The sequence below is a fragment of the Oncorhynchus mykiss genome, chromosome 12 (assembly GCF_057628025.1).
Source record: "Oncorhynchus mykiss isolate SJ-2025 chromosome 12, ASM5762802v1, whole genome shotgun sequence".
In the NCBI taxonomy this organism is placed as follows: domain Eukaryota; kingdom Metazoa; phylum Chordata; class Actinopteri; order Salmoniformes; family Salmonidae; genus Oncorhynchus; species Oncorhynchus mykiss.
In genome coordinates, this window is record NC_143033.1 from 38,670,808 (window position 1) to 38,687,967 (window position 17,160).

General features: G+C 41.2%; 1 protein-coding gene across 3 annotated transcripts in view; it reads right to left on the minus strand.

The window, feature by feature from the left end:
• Nucleotides 1-150: 150 nt before the first annotated feature.
• Nucleotides 151-17,160, minus strand: part of mcama (melanoma cell adhesion molecule a) — a 70,045-nt gene continuing 53,035 nt past the window's right edge. The window contains exons 8-16 of one of the 3 annotated variants that reach the window (XM_021623679.3): nucleotides 13,220-13,364; nucleotides 12,744-12,859; nucleotides 10,953-11,094; nucleotides 10,538-10,668; nucleotides 10,245-10,386; nucleotides 5,329-5,364; nucleotides 3,574-3,703; nucleotides 3,215-3,332; nucleotides 151-3,078 (exon numbers count right to left, since the gene is read on the minus strand). In XM_021623679.3, coding sequence (XP_021479354.1) covers nucleotides 3,058-3,078; nucleotides 3,215-3,332; nucleotides 3,574-3,703; nucleotides 5,329-5,364; nucleotides 10,245-10,386; nucleotides 10,538-10,668; nucleotides 10,953-11,094; nucleotides 12,744-12,859; nucleotides 13,220-13,364 — 981 coding nt within the window. In that variant the 3' untranslated portion in view covers nucleotides 151-3,057. Of the gene's footprint in view, nucleotides 3,084-3,214; nucleotides 3,333-3,573; nucleotides 3,704-5,156; nucleotides 5,365-10,244; nucleotides 10,387-10,537; nucleotides 10,669-10,952; nucleotides 11,095-12,743; nucleotides 12,860-13,219; nucleotides 13,365-17,160 lie in introns of all 3 variants that reach the window. The other 2 variants (XM_021623680.3, XR_016485055.1) reach the window with 2 other exon arrangements.

Genomic DNA, 17,160 nt, shown 5'->3' on the forward strand with positions numbered 1-17,160 from the left:
TCCTTTCCCCCAGTCATATTTTAGCTGTTGTGAATTAAATGTATTTTCAGTCATGCCTTAGCCACTGAAATGCACTCGTATGTTTTAAATTCTCTGCTGTAAATTTTTCTTTTAAATATTTTGTATAAAGATGACAATGAAAAAGCAACATCAAATTTAACTTTTTTATTTGGCATTTTCTTGCAAAAAAGAATTGTAAAAAATGCAAGCATCAAATCACAAGAACTATACTTAATTTACACACATTTGCAAAATTAAAACATTACAAAACAATGATAAACTGCTGGTCCAAACATTATTGTCCACCAGTAGCTGTTCCAGATAGTCATAACATATCACTGGTGGTGTTTGCTAACAGTGACCCTATTTTACATCTAGGCCACAAGTTTTTCCTTCTCCTGTGTTGGGATCTGACTTTGGGTGACATGAATGAAACACCCATGTCCAGACCTCTTCCTTCCATAAGCATCAAAACACTACACTATAACACAACTAAACCAGACTGAACAAAAAAGGCACACAGTTGTCATACTACTACCAAAGGTCCACTATCTGCAGTCCAATGGCAGGATGAAAGCAGGCTGAACAAAATGTATTACATTTCAACTAAACACTTACAATGACCACTAAAATATTACCTTTGAAGGCAATGTTAGGATCACAACATACACTATTTGTACAAATTGAACTCTAACATATCACCATTCTGTAAATGATACAAATCAGAGCAACAACTTCTTCCCTGCACACAACTTACAATAAGCATCCAAAATGGATCACACACAAAATGACCTTCAGGTCTGCTTGGTGCTCACCCAAACACAAAGAAATACACAGAGCAAATAAGAAAAAAGAAAAAATATTCAGTGTATCTTACATTTTCAAAATGAGACAAATTTCCACAGGCACGGCCGATTATAAAACAGTAGGCCATTTAAAAAAAGACAGTTGAAGGCCATGGCTACAAAGGTTCTTATGCTACGATTACAAACAGTAAAAGAGCTCGACAGTAGTTCAGAAGAGAACGACCCATCCGGATGGGCGAGTTTTGCCGACTAAATTTAAATGGCTGTTGGCATGGCGTTTCGCCATTTACTTAACGGTGGCAAAGCATTGGGCCACTACTGCTTATCTGACATTTACTTAACAGTGGCAAAGCATTGGGCCACTACTGCTTATCTGACATTTACTTAACGGTGGCAAAGCATTGGGCCACTACTGCTTATCTGACATGACAAGCTCACTCGTTCCCTGATTTACTTGAGGCTTTCTCTCTTCAGATAGGCAGCTCCAGAATTTATGTCTTATGATGGAGTATAGCTGTCAAAGCTTTTAGTCAGCCAATATAGTGCATATATACACACCCACAAAATGTGACATTTTGTATGTCTCTCTAAACATTACAATGGGTAATTGGTCCAATGTCAACAGATTAGCATATTATGAATATCATATTGATATCATGAATGATTAATGGATAAAAAATAATTGCGTTATAATTGTGTACAACAGAGCTTTGAAGAATGTAGAGTTGTAGACACAATCTGATTATTCATCGGATCAGGTCTTGAACACCAGTATATTTACTGTAGGTTTCCAAAAGAAAAGTAAAAACAAAAACCATAACAGCAACTGGTCCACTGATAGTAGACCATTCACAAAACGAACCATCTTTGCATTAGCTTTGGGAGACAACAGGTCATGTATACTGCCACAGATCACATACTTCTTACATCTGGGTGTACATGTAAGATAAGTAAATGGTGATTAGAATAGAAGAGGAGAGTCCTGTAATTCAGTGGTGTGACTGCTGGAACATGTCAACACAGACTGAGGATTTAGATCCATCTTGCCCCCCCCCCCCCCCCCCCCCCCGTGGCAGGGAGTTTCCGTGTGGGGACTTAAAGGGCTATATGTAATATTTTTCCATTGTAATTTCAGAAAATGTCCTTAATATATGTATAGTTATAGTGAAATGATAGTTTCACAATATTTATTTCAATTTGTTTTACATTCTGCCTCCACAAAATTGCATTCAAATGGTGCTGCCGTATTGGCTATCAAAAGACAGACCATCTCTTGTTGTCAAATTGACTGAAGCCAGCAAATCTTGTATTGTCAATTCAACAACAGACCAGTCCATTTGACAACAACAGATTTGCTGACCCCAGTCAATTTGACAACAAGAGACGGTTCGTTGTTGAATTGTTACATGTAGTACCTTTAAGTTTCCACTGATAGTGCTTAAGAAGACATAGCAATCAGAAAAGAAACTGAGGGCTCTATTTAATCCACATCGAGGAAATTCAGCTTTACAGCATGATTGTAATTTAAAGGCAATGTTCTTGCTTTAGCGGAGACTGTATTCACGGTAAACGCTGCTTATGTCGGTTCAATCGGAAATGATCTTAACATTTATATTGTGGAATCTGTAACACTTCAGAGTTACAGATTGAATAGAGCCCTAAGAGGGTGAAGATATGAAGAGAGAACCCTTGGCCTGACTTGAGTGACATTTATGGTCAAATCACCTCCATAAGATAATGTTGGAACGCCTAAACATGGATCATGGATGAATAGCTAAAGCAAAATGACACCATAAACAGATACTACCATGAAGTCTGAAAGGTATGTGTCAAAATATCTTAAATAACGAAATATATATAATATATACACTTTATAAAGTTTATAACGCACAATTAATGAAAGTCATCGTACACTTGAAAACAGCTAAATCAAATCAAATCAAAAAGGCTTTGGGGAAACGGTACAAAAGAAGAAACAGTAAAACGGAGCAATCAAAACATCCTACAAACCTCTATCATACACCTTAAAATCTGTGGTGTGTATTCCTGTGTGGTTTTGGCCAGATATGGGGAATATGGTTGAACACAGAAGAAATGAGGGGAAAGTGATTGATTGAGTCCTAATTATAAAGTGATTGTGAAAGCTGATTTTTCCAAGGCTTCCAGTAGTCTAGCCTTGGATTGTGGGTGGATGTGGTGGGGTGGCGAAGAACTTCGGCTGGCCACGTCAGAGCTCGGCCCTCTGCATATGTCACTTCCTCAGATCCATGTACTTTACTCCAGGGAAAAACACACACGGAGAAAAAAACACCAGAAGATGTCAATTCGGTGAGCCATGCGAGATTCAAGAAATACATTAGACAGTAGGCTACTTCTGTTTAGCATATAGTTTTCGTATCCATGGTTACCTGGTCGCTGGGGCCATTCTTGTCACCGTTGACGCCCTTCAGAAGTCCGGCATCCTCGGTCTTGGTGTTAGTCTTCATCTCCACCACAATGTCATCTTTGTTGGGGTTCTCCTTGGTGCTGTGGATGGAGAGCACAAACTCTCAAAAGTCCTCTCTAGTGAGGACAGTATCACATTCTTAGAGGCAAAAAAACTAATCTATGGAGGATCATATAGAATACATTTACATAACACTTTTTCAAGTACTCAGGGTGGTTTACATTGTAATTTATCCTAACACACCACAAATGTGTAGCACCTACTTTATAGAACTAGACACAAAACCTGTCCCTAGACCAGTTGTTAAAGTGCAATACTCACATCTCCTGCTTGCCAGAGCGGCCACAGGGGATCTTTCCCTTCTTGTGGAGGAAGTAGAGCACACTGCCCAGGATGGCCAGCAGAAGGATACAGAGGATGATAACCACAATGATCACACCATTGCCCTCAGCTATATAGACAGACAGACAGAGGGGAGGGCAAGCTCAGGTTAATGCTTACACCTGTTCACCGATCCGATAAACTGGGAGAATGGAGAATGATCATGGAGAATCATCCAGACATGATAAGGGTAAACACTTCCTGGTCACCTGTGCTGCCTATACACGTGACCAAAGACCCATGACCCATGATGTGAGAGTGCCCTTAGTGTAAAAAAAACAAGTGAAAACATCCCTAGACAGACAACATATACCCAAGACATAAAAATGCCAAAATTACTCGTACAATAACGTTTTCAGATTTGCTACATCTGCAGTTGTCAGAAAGTGGTTACTGTAAATAACCCAGCCATGACCCCAAAGAGAAGAAGAGAAGGCAAATTCAGAAGCATAGTGGCCAGGGATGGGTGGCCCATCCTCTTCTTGCAATACCAACAATAGATGTAGTAGTAGGACAAAACATATAAAAGATGTGGAGGATAGTAGCCACTAGCCAGGATAGTCCACTCAGTAACAGCCACTGTTTTCCAGGGAGTCCTGGGATCCAGATTGTACAACAGTTGTAGAGTATGGAGCTATTGGTAATGAATTATGGCCAAGTCATAAGAAGCAGATTGGGAAACAAATCAAATGTCAATTTCCTGGTTCTCTGACAGAATGGCACAATAGATGTAGTTAATTTGTTGTGTTCGGAACATTGTACAAATTACTGTATGTTCCCTACAGGCTGGTGTGGTTTTTAATGTAAAAATGGGTTTGAATATACACATTAACTTCCCAGCTTCAGCTTTCTTGCTTTGTGAGTGAGTGCTCCAGACACTGGGCAGAGAGAGATGGGAAATAGCCCTGGCCTGCCCCTGTGACAGAGCCATCAACATTTCAGTGCAATCCCCCCAGGAGGAAATTAGAGTGTGCTACTACCTACCAGAGCAATTAACTCCTATATTTAACCATGCAGTAAGCCCTCGTTAAAAGGGAAACAATAGTCTGGGTGTGGGTTTATGAGAATTTCTATTGCAACAGCTCAATAAAACAGTGAGACAGCGCATTAACTTCCCCAATAATAAGTAAATATAAGTGATTTTGGCACTCGACCACTATATTTTGGAACTCGACCACTATAAGTGTTGTCTTGCTCTTTTTTTCCTGTTAGATTTGTCTCTTTCAGACAGAATTTTAAATGTACCCGCAGGCAATGAGCAGAGCCAATCCTCCCACTCGTTCCAGCGAACACTTTGCCCGTATGAAAATCATTAATTATTTAGTTACCTCGTTGGCTTATCCTTCATTGTATGGGTTGGTGTGCATTCAGAGAGAATCAAACAAAAGTTGAGAGAAAGCAAATGAAAAAAAATCTAAAAGTTATTCTCAACTAGATAAGAGTGATCTAAAGGTGAAGAAGAACAGACAGTGTGGGAGCGTGGTTCAGTGGTAGCGCTGAAGCCTCCAAAGCACGTTACTTACCCATAGTGACATGGGTAGGAATTCCATCCCACACATTTGGGCTGTTTCTTCTCTGTACTACTTCCAACTGTCTAAATAAAAGTGATAAAATATGCTCCTGTTCTCCTTTAAAAAAAGATGAGGAGAAACAGAGATCAGCAAGAACAAAATAATAGCGAGATTGCTGTCTTACCGGGTGAGTAGGGCGCAGTTGAAGTGACCATGGGAACTGTGGACAAGCAAAACAACAACGAAAATGTAAGACCTTCCCATCAACAATATACATTAGTGAGCTGTTTAAAATAAAAATGTATTTTTCATTGAGGGTGTGGGAAATTGCTCATAAATATCCATTTTGGGTTGGGTAAACGTAGTTGTCCTTGATCCCAAAACTTTCTCACTAAAGCATACTTACCAGAGGTCCACTGTCACGCTCTGATAATAAAATGATGTTCACTGCTAGGAAATACACATCTGGACAGTTAGCTCACAGTGATAAGGTGCTGAGTTCCTGCCAGTTACTGCCATTTGCGGTAAGTTCAAATCCCCCATGTGGGGCAAAACAAATATTTTAAAAGTGGACTCATATTTATTGCGGCGTCAGGAAGAAAAGTGCAATCATCACCTTGAAAATTACATTCAATTCAATCCGCATTTTTACACCGTAGCTATTTTTTCAATGGTCAAATTAACTTACAGATTGGTCTTGGGTACTGTATAAAAACCTACAACTACGACCGGTGTGACCCCTTTCACAAGCATGCTTTCACTTTTCAGAATTAGAAGTGTGTGGGAATGGGATAAATATTTCAAATAAAGGATTAGAACTCACAATTTCTGAACTATGATGCAACAGTCTCAGCAGACTGTGCCACCAATCAGTCATAGCAGTTGGGAAAAAATACAACAAGTTGACATTACCAGCATTGTCATCTATTTCTTGTTAAGTCTGATGGATGTAGCTATGAATATAAACATATAAACAAAACTAGAGTTTTGGCAAGTCGGTTAGGACATCTACGTTGTGCATGACACAAGCAATTTTTCCTACAATTGTTTACAGACAGATTATTTCACTTATAATTCACTGTATCACAATTCCAGTGGGTCAGAAGTTTAAATACACTAAGTTGACTGTGCCTTTAAACAGCATGGAAAATTTCAGAAAATTATGTCATGGCTTTCGAAGCTTCTGATAGGCTAACTGACATCATTTGAGTCAATTGGAGGTGTACCTGTGGATGTATTTCAAGGCCTACCTTCAAACTCAGTGCCTCTTTGCTTGACATCATGGTAAAATCAAAAGAAATCTGTTAAGACCTCAGAAAAAAATTGTATACCTCCACAAGTCTGGTTCATCCTTGAAGGTACCACGTTCATCTGGACAAACAATAGTACGCAAGTATAAACACCATGGGACCACACAGCCGTCATACCGCTCAGGAAGGAGACGTGTTTGGTCTCCTAGAGATGAACGTACTTTGGTGCGAAAAGTGCAAATCAATCCCATAACAACAGCAAAGGACCTTGTGAAGATGCTGGAGGAAACAGGTGCAAAAATATCTATATCCACAGTAAAACAAGTACTATCTCGACATAACCTGAAAGGCCGCTCAGAAAGGAAGAAGCCACTGCTCCAAAACCGCCATAAAAAAGCCAGTCTACGGTTTGCAACTGCACATGGGGACAAAGATTGTACTTTTTGGAGAAATGTCCTCTGGTCTGATGAAACAAAAATATAACTGTTTGGCCATTGTTATGTTTGGAGGAAAAAGGGGGAGGCTTGCAAGCCAAAGAACACCATGTTGTGGGAGTGCTTTGCTGCAGGAGGGTCTGGTGCACTTCACAAAATAGATGGCGTCATGAGGTAGGAAAATTATGTATATATATTGAAGTAACATCTCAAGACGTCCGTCAGGAAGTTAATCTTTGTCGCAAATGGGTCTTCCAAATGGACAATGACCTCAAGCATACTTCCAAAGTTGTGGCAAAATGGCTTAATACCTTGACAACAAAGTCAAGGTATTGGAGTGGCCATCACAAAGCCCTGACCTCAATCCTATGGAAAATATGTGGGCAGAACTGAAAAAGCATGTGCTCCATATGGACAATGACCCCAAGCATACTTCCAAAGTTGTGGCAAAATGGCTTAATACCTTGACAACAAAGTCAAGGTATTGGAGTGGCCATCACAAAGCTCTGACCGCCATCCTATAGAACATTTGTGGGCAGAACTGAAAAAGTGTGTGCGAGCAAGGAGGCCTACAAACCTGACTCAGTTACACCAGCTCTGTCAGAAGGAATGGGCCAAAATTCACCCAACTTATTGTGGGAAGCTTGTGGAAGGCTACCCGAAACTTTTGACCCAAGTTAAACAATTTAAAGGCAATGCTACCAAATACTAATTGAGCGTATGTAAACTTCTGACCCACTGGGAATGTGATGAAAGAAATAAAAGCAGAAATAAATCATTCTCTCTACTATTATTCTCCCATTTCACATTCTTAAAATGAAGTGGTGATCCTAACTGACCTAAGTGAGGGAATGTTTACTAGGATTAAATGACAGGAATTGTGAAAAACTGAGTTTAAATGTATTTGGCTAAGGTGTATGTAAACTTCAGATTTCAACTGTATACACTACATGGCCCAAAAAAGTATGTGGATACCTGCTCGTCGAACATCTCATTCCAAAATCATGGAAACCCAAGCTCCCGACCAACAGTTATTGTGCTGAAGTTGCTTCCAGAGGCAGTTTGGAACTCGGTAGTGAGTGTTGCAACCGAGGACAGACAACTTTTATGCGCTACAGCAGTCCCGTTCTGTAAGCTTGTGTGGCCTACCACTTTGCGGCTAAGCTGATGTTGCTCCTAGACGTTCCCACTTCACAATAACAGCACTTACAGTTGACCGAAGCAGCTCTAGCAGGGCAGAAATTTGATGAACTGACTCGTTGGAAAGGTGGCATCAGTTGAAAGTCACTGAGCTCTTCATTAAGTCCATTCTACTGCCAATGTTTGTCTATAGAGATTACATGGCTGTATGCACATTTTTATACACATGTCAGAAATGGATGTGGCTGAAATAGCCAAATCCACTAAATTGAAGGGGTGTAGGGGTTTCTGTATATACAGTGGGGCAAAAAAGTATTTAGTCAGCCACCAATTGTGCAAGTTCTCCCACTTAAAAAGATGAGAGAGGCCTGTAATTTTCATCATAGGTACACTTCAACTATGACAGACAAAATGAGAAAAAAAAATCCAGAAAATCACATTGTAGGATTTTTAATGAATTTATTTGCAAATTATGGTGGAAAATAAGTATTTGGTCAATAACAAAAGTTTATCTCAATACTTTGTTATATACCCTTTGTTGGCAATGACAGAGGTCAAAAGTTTTCTGTAAGTCTTCACAAGGTTTTCACACACTGTTGCTGGTATTTTGACGCATTCCTCCATACAGATCTCCTCTAGAGCAGTGATGTTTTGGGGCTGTTGCTGGGCAACACAGACTTTCAACTCCCTCCAAAGATTTTCTATGGGGTTGAGATCTGGAGACTGGCTAGGCCACTCCAGGACCTTGAAATGCTTCTTACGAAGCCACTCCTTCGTTGACCGGGCGGTGAATTTGGGATCATTGTCATGCTGAAAGACCCAGCCACGTTTCATCTTCAATGCCCTTGCTGATGGAAGGAGGTTTTCACTAAAAATCTCACGATACATGGCCCCATTCATTCTAGCAAACTTCAGACGGGCTTGGACATGTACTGGCTTAAGCAGGGGGACACGTCTGGCACTGCAGGATTTGAGTCCCTGGTGGCGTAGTGTGTTACTGATGGTAGGCTTCGTTACTTTGGTCCCAGCTCTCTGCAGGTCATTCAATAGGTCCCCCCGTGTGGTTCTGGGATTTTTGCTCACCGTACTTGTGATCATTTTGACCCCACGGGGTGAGATCTTGCGTGGAGCCCCAGATCGAGGGAGATTATCAGTGGTCTTGTATGTCTTCCATTTCCTAATAATTGCTCCCACAGTTGATTTCTTCAAACCAAGCTGCTTATTGCAGATTCAGTCTTCCCAGCCTGGTGCAGGTCTACAATTTTGTTTCTGTTGTCCTTTGACAGCTATCTGGTCTTGGCCATAGTGGAGTTTGGAGTGTGACTGTTTGAGGTTGTGGACAGGTGTATTTTATACTGATAACAAGTTCAAACAGGTGCCATTAATACAGGTAACGAGTGGAGGACAGAGGAGCCTCTTAAAGAAGAAGTTACAGGTCTGTGAGAGTCAGAAATCTTGCTTGTTTGTAGATGACCAAATACTTATTTTCCACCATAATTTGCAAATAAATTCATAAAAAATCCTACAATGTGATTTTCTGGATTTTTTTTCTCATTTTGTCTGTCATAGTTGAAGTGTACCTATGATGAAAATTACAGGCCTCTCTCATCTTTTTAAGTGGGAGAACTTGCACAATTGGTGGCTGACTAAATAGTTTTTTGCCCCACTGTATAGCGTATCACTTTTGCAACAAACTGTCTAAATGAAGACCAGAATTTACGTATTTCACTATAACTATGCCTAAAACATCTGCTTTAAAATAAAACCATTTTTTTAATGAAAGTTAGTCTTTAAAAGCTGTTAAAATGACCCAAAATGTTTTTGATAAGATTTCAGTTCAGCTTGGATGCATATCTTATGTGATTGAAATACTATCATCTTTTATGATGCTGATAAAGATAGCACCTTTACAGACTGTCCCTAAACGTGAATCTTTCTCAAACATTAGACTATTGTTCTGGCCCTTGGCAATTGGCATGTATTTGTTGTTCTACAGTTAGGCCCTAAAGATTAGGCTTAGGCTATGCACTAGATAAAAATAAATAAAGAAAAACCTCAGTGTAGCCTATAGATATGAATTGCACAATAATGATACATTTATGGATTTTTAATGTATTGTTTTCTCATTATTCAACCTGCCCTTCATCCACACGATGTTTCATGACCCGAAACCCGCCCGCCCCACATTTATAACTGTGGGGACTGCGGGTAATGAGTTAACCCGCGCATCACTAATGCCCATATTCCTATGTAGTGTATGTGGCAGGGTGGCTTACTGGCTCTGATGCTGAAGGACTTTGTCTCTGTGCCAATATCGTTGGTGGCGTTGCAGAAGGCTGTGATGTCAGAGGTCACTTTGACGGACACCAGGCTGATAGTGCTGTGCTCCGTGGCTCTGGTCAGCACCTCGCGCCAGCTCTGTTAACACACAGCACACACACACACCAATGTGCATCGGAAACAGACATAACCAAGAAAATTAGATAGCATTAAAAAAAATCTAAATTCATGCAATGTAAACATGCCCACATATGTAAACTGCCCATTGTACTACCAAGCCCTGTTTTACCTGGCTGCCAGTCACGGTCCAGGAGATGGTGGGCAGGGGGTGTGCATGTGCCTCACAGCTCAGGTTCACCCACTTCCCAGTTCCCTCATCCATTTCAACCTCCCTGTCAGCATCCTTCATCTGGGGAGCACCTGGGAGACGGGTTACAAACACATATACATTATAGACTCTAGTAAAAGACCGTTTTTGAAAACATCTTATCTGAAAAACTCAATCCATTGTTTCTCAATCCATTGTTTCTGGTAGAACAACCAGGGTGGATGTGTTTTTGTTCTATCCTATCATATCACACCTAATACAACTAATAACCAAGTAGTGAAAGTGCTGGGCTAAAGCTAAAATGTGTACCCCCCTGGGAGTTCCCCAGAAATGGACTGTATGTTACAGAGAGTACTGTGGTGGCGTGGTGACTCACCCTGGACGATGATGTGGACCGAGCCAGAGGTGTGCAGTCCAGGCAGAGAAGAAACAGTCACCTCACACACATACTCTCCTGCCGTGTCATAGGTGGCATCCTGCAAGAACAGCATGTGGCCTTTTCCAACCTGCTGCCGATTCTACACAAAGACAAAATTATACACACAAACATAAGACATATAAGAGGGAACATTACTAAGTCCACATAACTGAATGACAATTCCTGATTAGCTACATTCGGCAAGTGACATGGTCATCCACCTCATCGGTAGATTCGACAGCCTTGGTTTCTCAAATGATTGCCTCGCCTGGTTCACCAACTACTTCTCTGATAGAGTTCAGTGTGTCAAATCGGAGGGTCTGTTGTCCGGACCTCTGGCAGTCTCTATGGGGGTGCCACAGGGTTCAATTCTTGGACCGACTCTCTTCTCTGTATACATCAATGAGGTCGCTCTTGCTGCTGGTGAGTCTCTGATCCACCTCTACGCAGACGACACCATTCTGTATACTTCCGGCCCTTCTTTGGACACTGTGTTAACAACCCTCCAGGCAAGCTTCAATGCCATACAACTCTCCTTCCGTGGCCTCCAATTGCTCTTAAATACAAGTAAAACTAAATGCATGCTCTTCAACCGATCGCTACCTGCACCTACCCGCCTGTCCAACATCACTACTCTGGACGGCTCTGACTTAGAATACGTGGACAACTACAAATACCTAGGTGTCTGGTTAGACTGTAAACTCTCCTTCCAGACCCATATCAAACATCTCCAATCCAAAGTTAAATCTAGAATTGGCTTCCTATTTCGCAACAAAGCATCCTTCACTCATGCTGCCAAACATACCCTTGTAAAACTGACCATCCTACCAATCCTCGACTTTGGCGATGTCATTTACAAAATAGCCTCCAATACCCTACTCTACAAATTGGATGCAGTCTATCACAGTGCAATCCGTTTTGTCACCAAAGCCCCATATACTACCCACCATTGCGACCTGTACGCTCTCGTTGGCTGGCCCTCGCTTCATACTCGTCGCCAAACCCACTGGCTCCATGTCATCTACAAGACCCTGCTAGGTAAAGTCCCCCCTTATCTCAGCTCGCTGGTCACCATAGCATCTCCCACCTGTAGCACACGCTCCAGCAGGTATATCTCTCAAGTCACCCCCAAAACCAATTATTTCTTTGGCCGCCTCTCTTTCCAGTTCTCTGCTGCCAATGACTGGAACAAACTACAAAAATCTCTGAAACTGGAAACACTTATCTCCCTCACTAGCTTTAAGCACCAACTGTCAGAGCAGCTCACAGATTACTGCACCTGTACATAGCCCACCTATAATTTAGCCCAAACAACTACCTCTTTCCCAAATGTATTTAATATATTTATTTATTTTGCTCCTTTGCACCCCATTATTTTTATTTCTACTTTGCACATTCTTCCATTGCAAATCTACCATTCCAGTGTTTTACTTGCTATATTGTATTTACCTTGCCACCATGGCCTTTTTTGCCTTTACCTCCCTTCTCACCTCATTTGCTCACATTGTATATAGACTTGTTTATACTGTATTATTGACTGTATGTTTGTTTTACTCCATGTGTAACTCTGTGTCGTTGTATCTGTCGAACTGCTTTGCTTTATCTTGGCCAGGTCGCAATTGTAAATGAGAACTTGCCTACCTGGTTAAATAAAGGTAAATAAATAAATAAATAAATCTGTTATGTCAGTCTAATAACTGTGTTGCATTTAAAGCACTAAGTTAGTGCTTATTACGGGGGATTCTGTACCTTGAACCAGACAGTGGCAGTTTCCAGGGAAGACAGAGCGTTGCAGGTAGCAGTCAGACTCTCTCCTTTTAACAAGATCTCAGAGTCTTTGGGCACCACAACAGCTGGATCCAGATCTGGAGAGAGTAGACATGATGTAAGGACAAGACATTGCTAAGTACCATGCTGGTGTGTGGTCCATGCAAGCTTTTTCCATTCAAATGCCTTCTCAATTTGAATTACATCACTGCAAATCATGTTAATCGGCAGTGAAAATGTAAATTATCTTAATGAGTAATGAAGTGATGCAGTGACAGTGAGCAATTGGAACACAACAGCAGAGCTATCTTGGTAATCAAAGGGCCATGGGTAAAAAATAATTGATGGCGTAAACTCAGTCAAGTAACTAATTCAACCACTTCCAGTCTAAACAGAGCATAAGAAAATACAAGTGTACGTGTGCATGCGCATGTTTCAGTGTGTGTTAACTAACTTACAGTGGATAGTGAGCTGCATGTCTCCCGTGACCTGCTCGTAGGTGTCCAGGTCCAGAGAACGACACTGGTAGACCCCGCTGTCCCCACGGATCACATCCCTCAGCACCAAAGTGTCATCGCTGGCCTCCAGTGCCGTCTCCTGCTCCTGAGAGGGGCAACACCATGTTTACACTGTCATATTAATGGATCTACATTTACATTTTGGATACTTTTATGGAATGGAAGTCTTTGGCAAACATACATTTTGGGGTAAACTATACCTTTTATTTAAGTCACACCCAAACAACAGCTTAACTAGTCTGGTTACCAGGAGCTACAGTATATAAACCCTTTAAAATGTTCCTGTGACCCTATGGCTGCAATCCCGATATCGGGATAAGTGTCATGAACAACCGCTGAATAGCATAGCGCTACATTCAATAAATATTACTACAAATATTTATATTCATGAAATCACAAGTGCAATATAGGAAAACACAGCTTAGACTTTTGTTAATCCACCTGTCGTGCCAGATTTTGAAATTATGCTTTTCAGCGAAAGCAATCCAAGCGTTTGTGTAAGTCTATCCATCGCATGACAAAACATTATGAACACCTAGCATCAGGAAGCTTGGTCACGAAAATCAGAAAAGCAAACAAATTAATCGTTTACCTTTGATGATCTTTGGATGTTTTCACTCACGAGACTCCCATTTACACAACAAATGTTCCTTTTGTTCCATAAAGATTATTTTTATATCCAAAATACCTCTGTTTGTTTGTCGCGTTATGTTCAGAAATCCACAGGAAAGAGCGGTCACCACAACGCAGACAAAAATTCCAAATAGTTTCCATAATGTCCACAGAAACGTTTTTTATAATCAATCCTCAGGTTGTTTTTAAAATATATAATCGATAATATATCAACCGCAAATGTCTTTCACAGCAGGAGAGGGGAAAACAATGGCTGTCCAAACTCTGTTGCGTGAGCAAAACTCATGTGACCACTTGACGCGATGTTATCGTTCTGGCTCATTTTTCAAAATAAAAGCCTGAAACTATGTCTGAAGACTTGACACCTTGAGGAACAGATAGGAAAAGGAATCTGGTTCCTATCCCTTTAAATCCAGCAAAGGGAGGCTATGGAACATGGAGTTTTCAAAATAGAAGCCACTTCCTGTTTTGATTTTCCTCAGGGTTTCGCCTGCAATATCAGTTATGTTATACTCACAGACAATATTTTGGAAACTTTAGAGTGTTTTCTATCCAATACTAATAATAATATGCATATATTAGCAACTGAGACTGAGGAGCTGGCCATTTACAATGGGCAACTTTTCATTCAAGATACTCAATACTGCCCCTGCAGCCATAAAAAGTTAATCAGTGGTTCAACACTGTGGGTCCGGACCCACCGGTGGGTCACAGCAGGGGTCCAGGTGGGTCGTGGGGTGATATTTTTTGTGCATTGAAAAACATATATATTCTCCCTGCTGCCAAGATGAGGGCCTAAAATGTTCTTGCCCAGGGCCAGGGCAGAATTCAGCAGTGCAGACGACCGTCCAAGACCATAGTCACACCAAGGGATGGGCAAAAATTACAAAATACAATTACAAAATACCATAAAGATCAATGTATCAAATACTACAAAATATCTTTATTTTGAAATGCATTTAATTAAAATACATGTACAGTTGAAGTCAGAAGTTTACATACACCTTAGCCAAAAACATTTACACTCAGTTTTTCCCAATTCCTGTAATTTAATCCTAGTAACAATTCCCTGTCTTAGGTCAGTTAGGATCACCACTTCATTTTAAGAATGTGAAATGTCAGAAGAATAGTAGAGAGAATGATTTATTTCAGCTTTCATTTCTTTCATCACATTCCCAGTGGGTCAGAAGTTTACATACACTCAATGAGTCAGGTTTGTAGGCCTCCTTGCTCGCACACACTTTTTCAGTTCTACCCACACATTTTCGATAGGAATGAGGTCAGGGCTTTGTGATTGCCACTCTAATACCTTGACTTTGTTGTCCTTAAGCTATTTTGCCACAACTTTAGAAGTATTCTTGGGGTCACTGTCCATTTGGAAGACTCATTTGTGACCAAAATGTAACTGATGTCTTGAGATGTTGCTTCAATATATACACATAATTTTCCGTCTTCATGATGCCATCTATTTTGTGAAGTGCACCAGACCCTCCTGCAGCAAAGCACCTCCATAACATGATGCTGCCAACCTCGTGCTTCACGGTTGAGATGGTGTTCTTCGGGTTGTAAGCTTCCCCATTTTTCCTCCAAACATAACGATGGTAATTATGGCCAAACAGTTCTATTTTTGTTTCATCAGACCAGAGGACATTTCTCCAAAAAGTATGATCTTTGTCCCCATGTGGAGTTGCAAACCGTAGTCTGGCTTTTTATGGCGGTTTGGAGCATTGGCTTCTTCCTTGCTGAGCGTTATGGTTTCAGGTTATGTCAATATAAGATTTGTTTTACTGTGGATATAGATATTTTTGTACCTGTTTCCTCCAGCATCTTCACAAGGTATTTTGCTGTTGTTCTGGGATTGAGTTGCACTTTTCTTCAGCCTCCTGTGTGGGTGGACCATTTCAGCTTGTCCGTGATGTGTATGCAGAGAAACTTAAAACTTTCCACCTTCTCCACTGCTGTCCAGTCGATATGGATAGGGGGGTGCTTCCTCTGCTGTTTTCTGAAGTCCATTATCATCTCCTTTGTTTTGTTGACGTTGAGTGAGAGGTTGTTTTTCAGGCACCACACTCCCAGAGCCCTCACCTCCTCCCTGTAGGTTGTCTCGTCATTGTTGGTAATCAAGCCTACTACTGTTGTGTCATCTGCAAACTTGATGATTGAGTTGGAGGCGTGCTTGGCCACACAGTCATGGGTGAACAAGGAGTACAGGAGGGGGCTGAGCACGCACCGTTGTGGGGCCCCAGTGTCGAGGATCAGCGGAGTGGAGGTGATGTTTCCTACCTTCACCACCTGGGGTGGAAGTCCAGGACCCAGTTGTACAGGGCGGGGTTCAGACCCAGGGCCTCAAGCTTAATGATGAGCTTGGAGGGTACTATGGTGTTGAATGCTGAGCTATAGTCAATGAACAGCATTCTTACATAGGTATTCCTTTTGTCCAGATGGGATAGGGCAGTGTGCAGAGTGATGGCGATTGCATCGTCTGGGAATCTATTGGGGCGGTATGCAAATTGAAGTGGATCTAGGGTGGCAGGTAAGGTAGAGGTGATATGACCCTTGACTAGTCTCTCAAAGCACTTCATGATGACGGAAGTGAGCGCTATGGAGCGAAAGACATTTAGTTCAGTTACCTTAGCTTTCTTGGGAACAGGAACAATGGTGGCCATCTTGAAGTATGTGGGCACAGCAGACTGGGATAGGGATTGATTGAATATGTCCGTAGCTTTACACCCCTCCAGCCGACGCTTGGCATTGCGCAAGGTGAATTTAGGCTTGTTTGCGGCTGCTTGGCCAAGGAAACCCATATCATGAAGCTCCCGACAAAAAGTTATTGTGCTGACGTTGCTTGCTGAGGCAGTTTGGAACTCGGTAGTGAGTGTTGCAACCGAGTAGAGATGATTTTTATGTGGCCATCCTACAAAAACTACAAATGCCTTGATGATCTGGACGAGACTGCCGAATTGAGGTAAAGAATAGAGTAAGAATCTCTGTATTAACTATCTAATGTTAGCTATATTTAGTCATTTATAAATTGGCAACATTTCTTTAAACTGACAATTCTTTGAACTGTCTTGTGCAAGTTTTAAATTGACACAATACCTGTCAGTAAAGGTGTCAGCTGAGAGTAAATAGAGCCGAATCCATTGATAAAAGTCACCTTGTCCGAGAGAGATTTACATGGTTATCAAAACGTCACTCCAGGGTAAACCTAAAACAAAACACAGCCCTTATTTTAAGTGTCTCTAAAA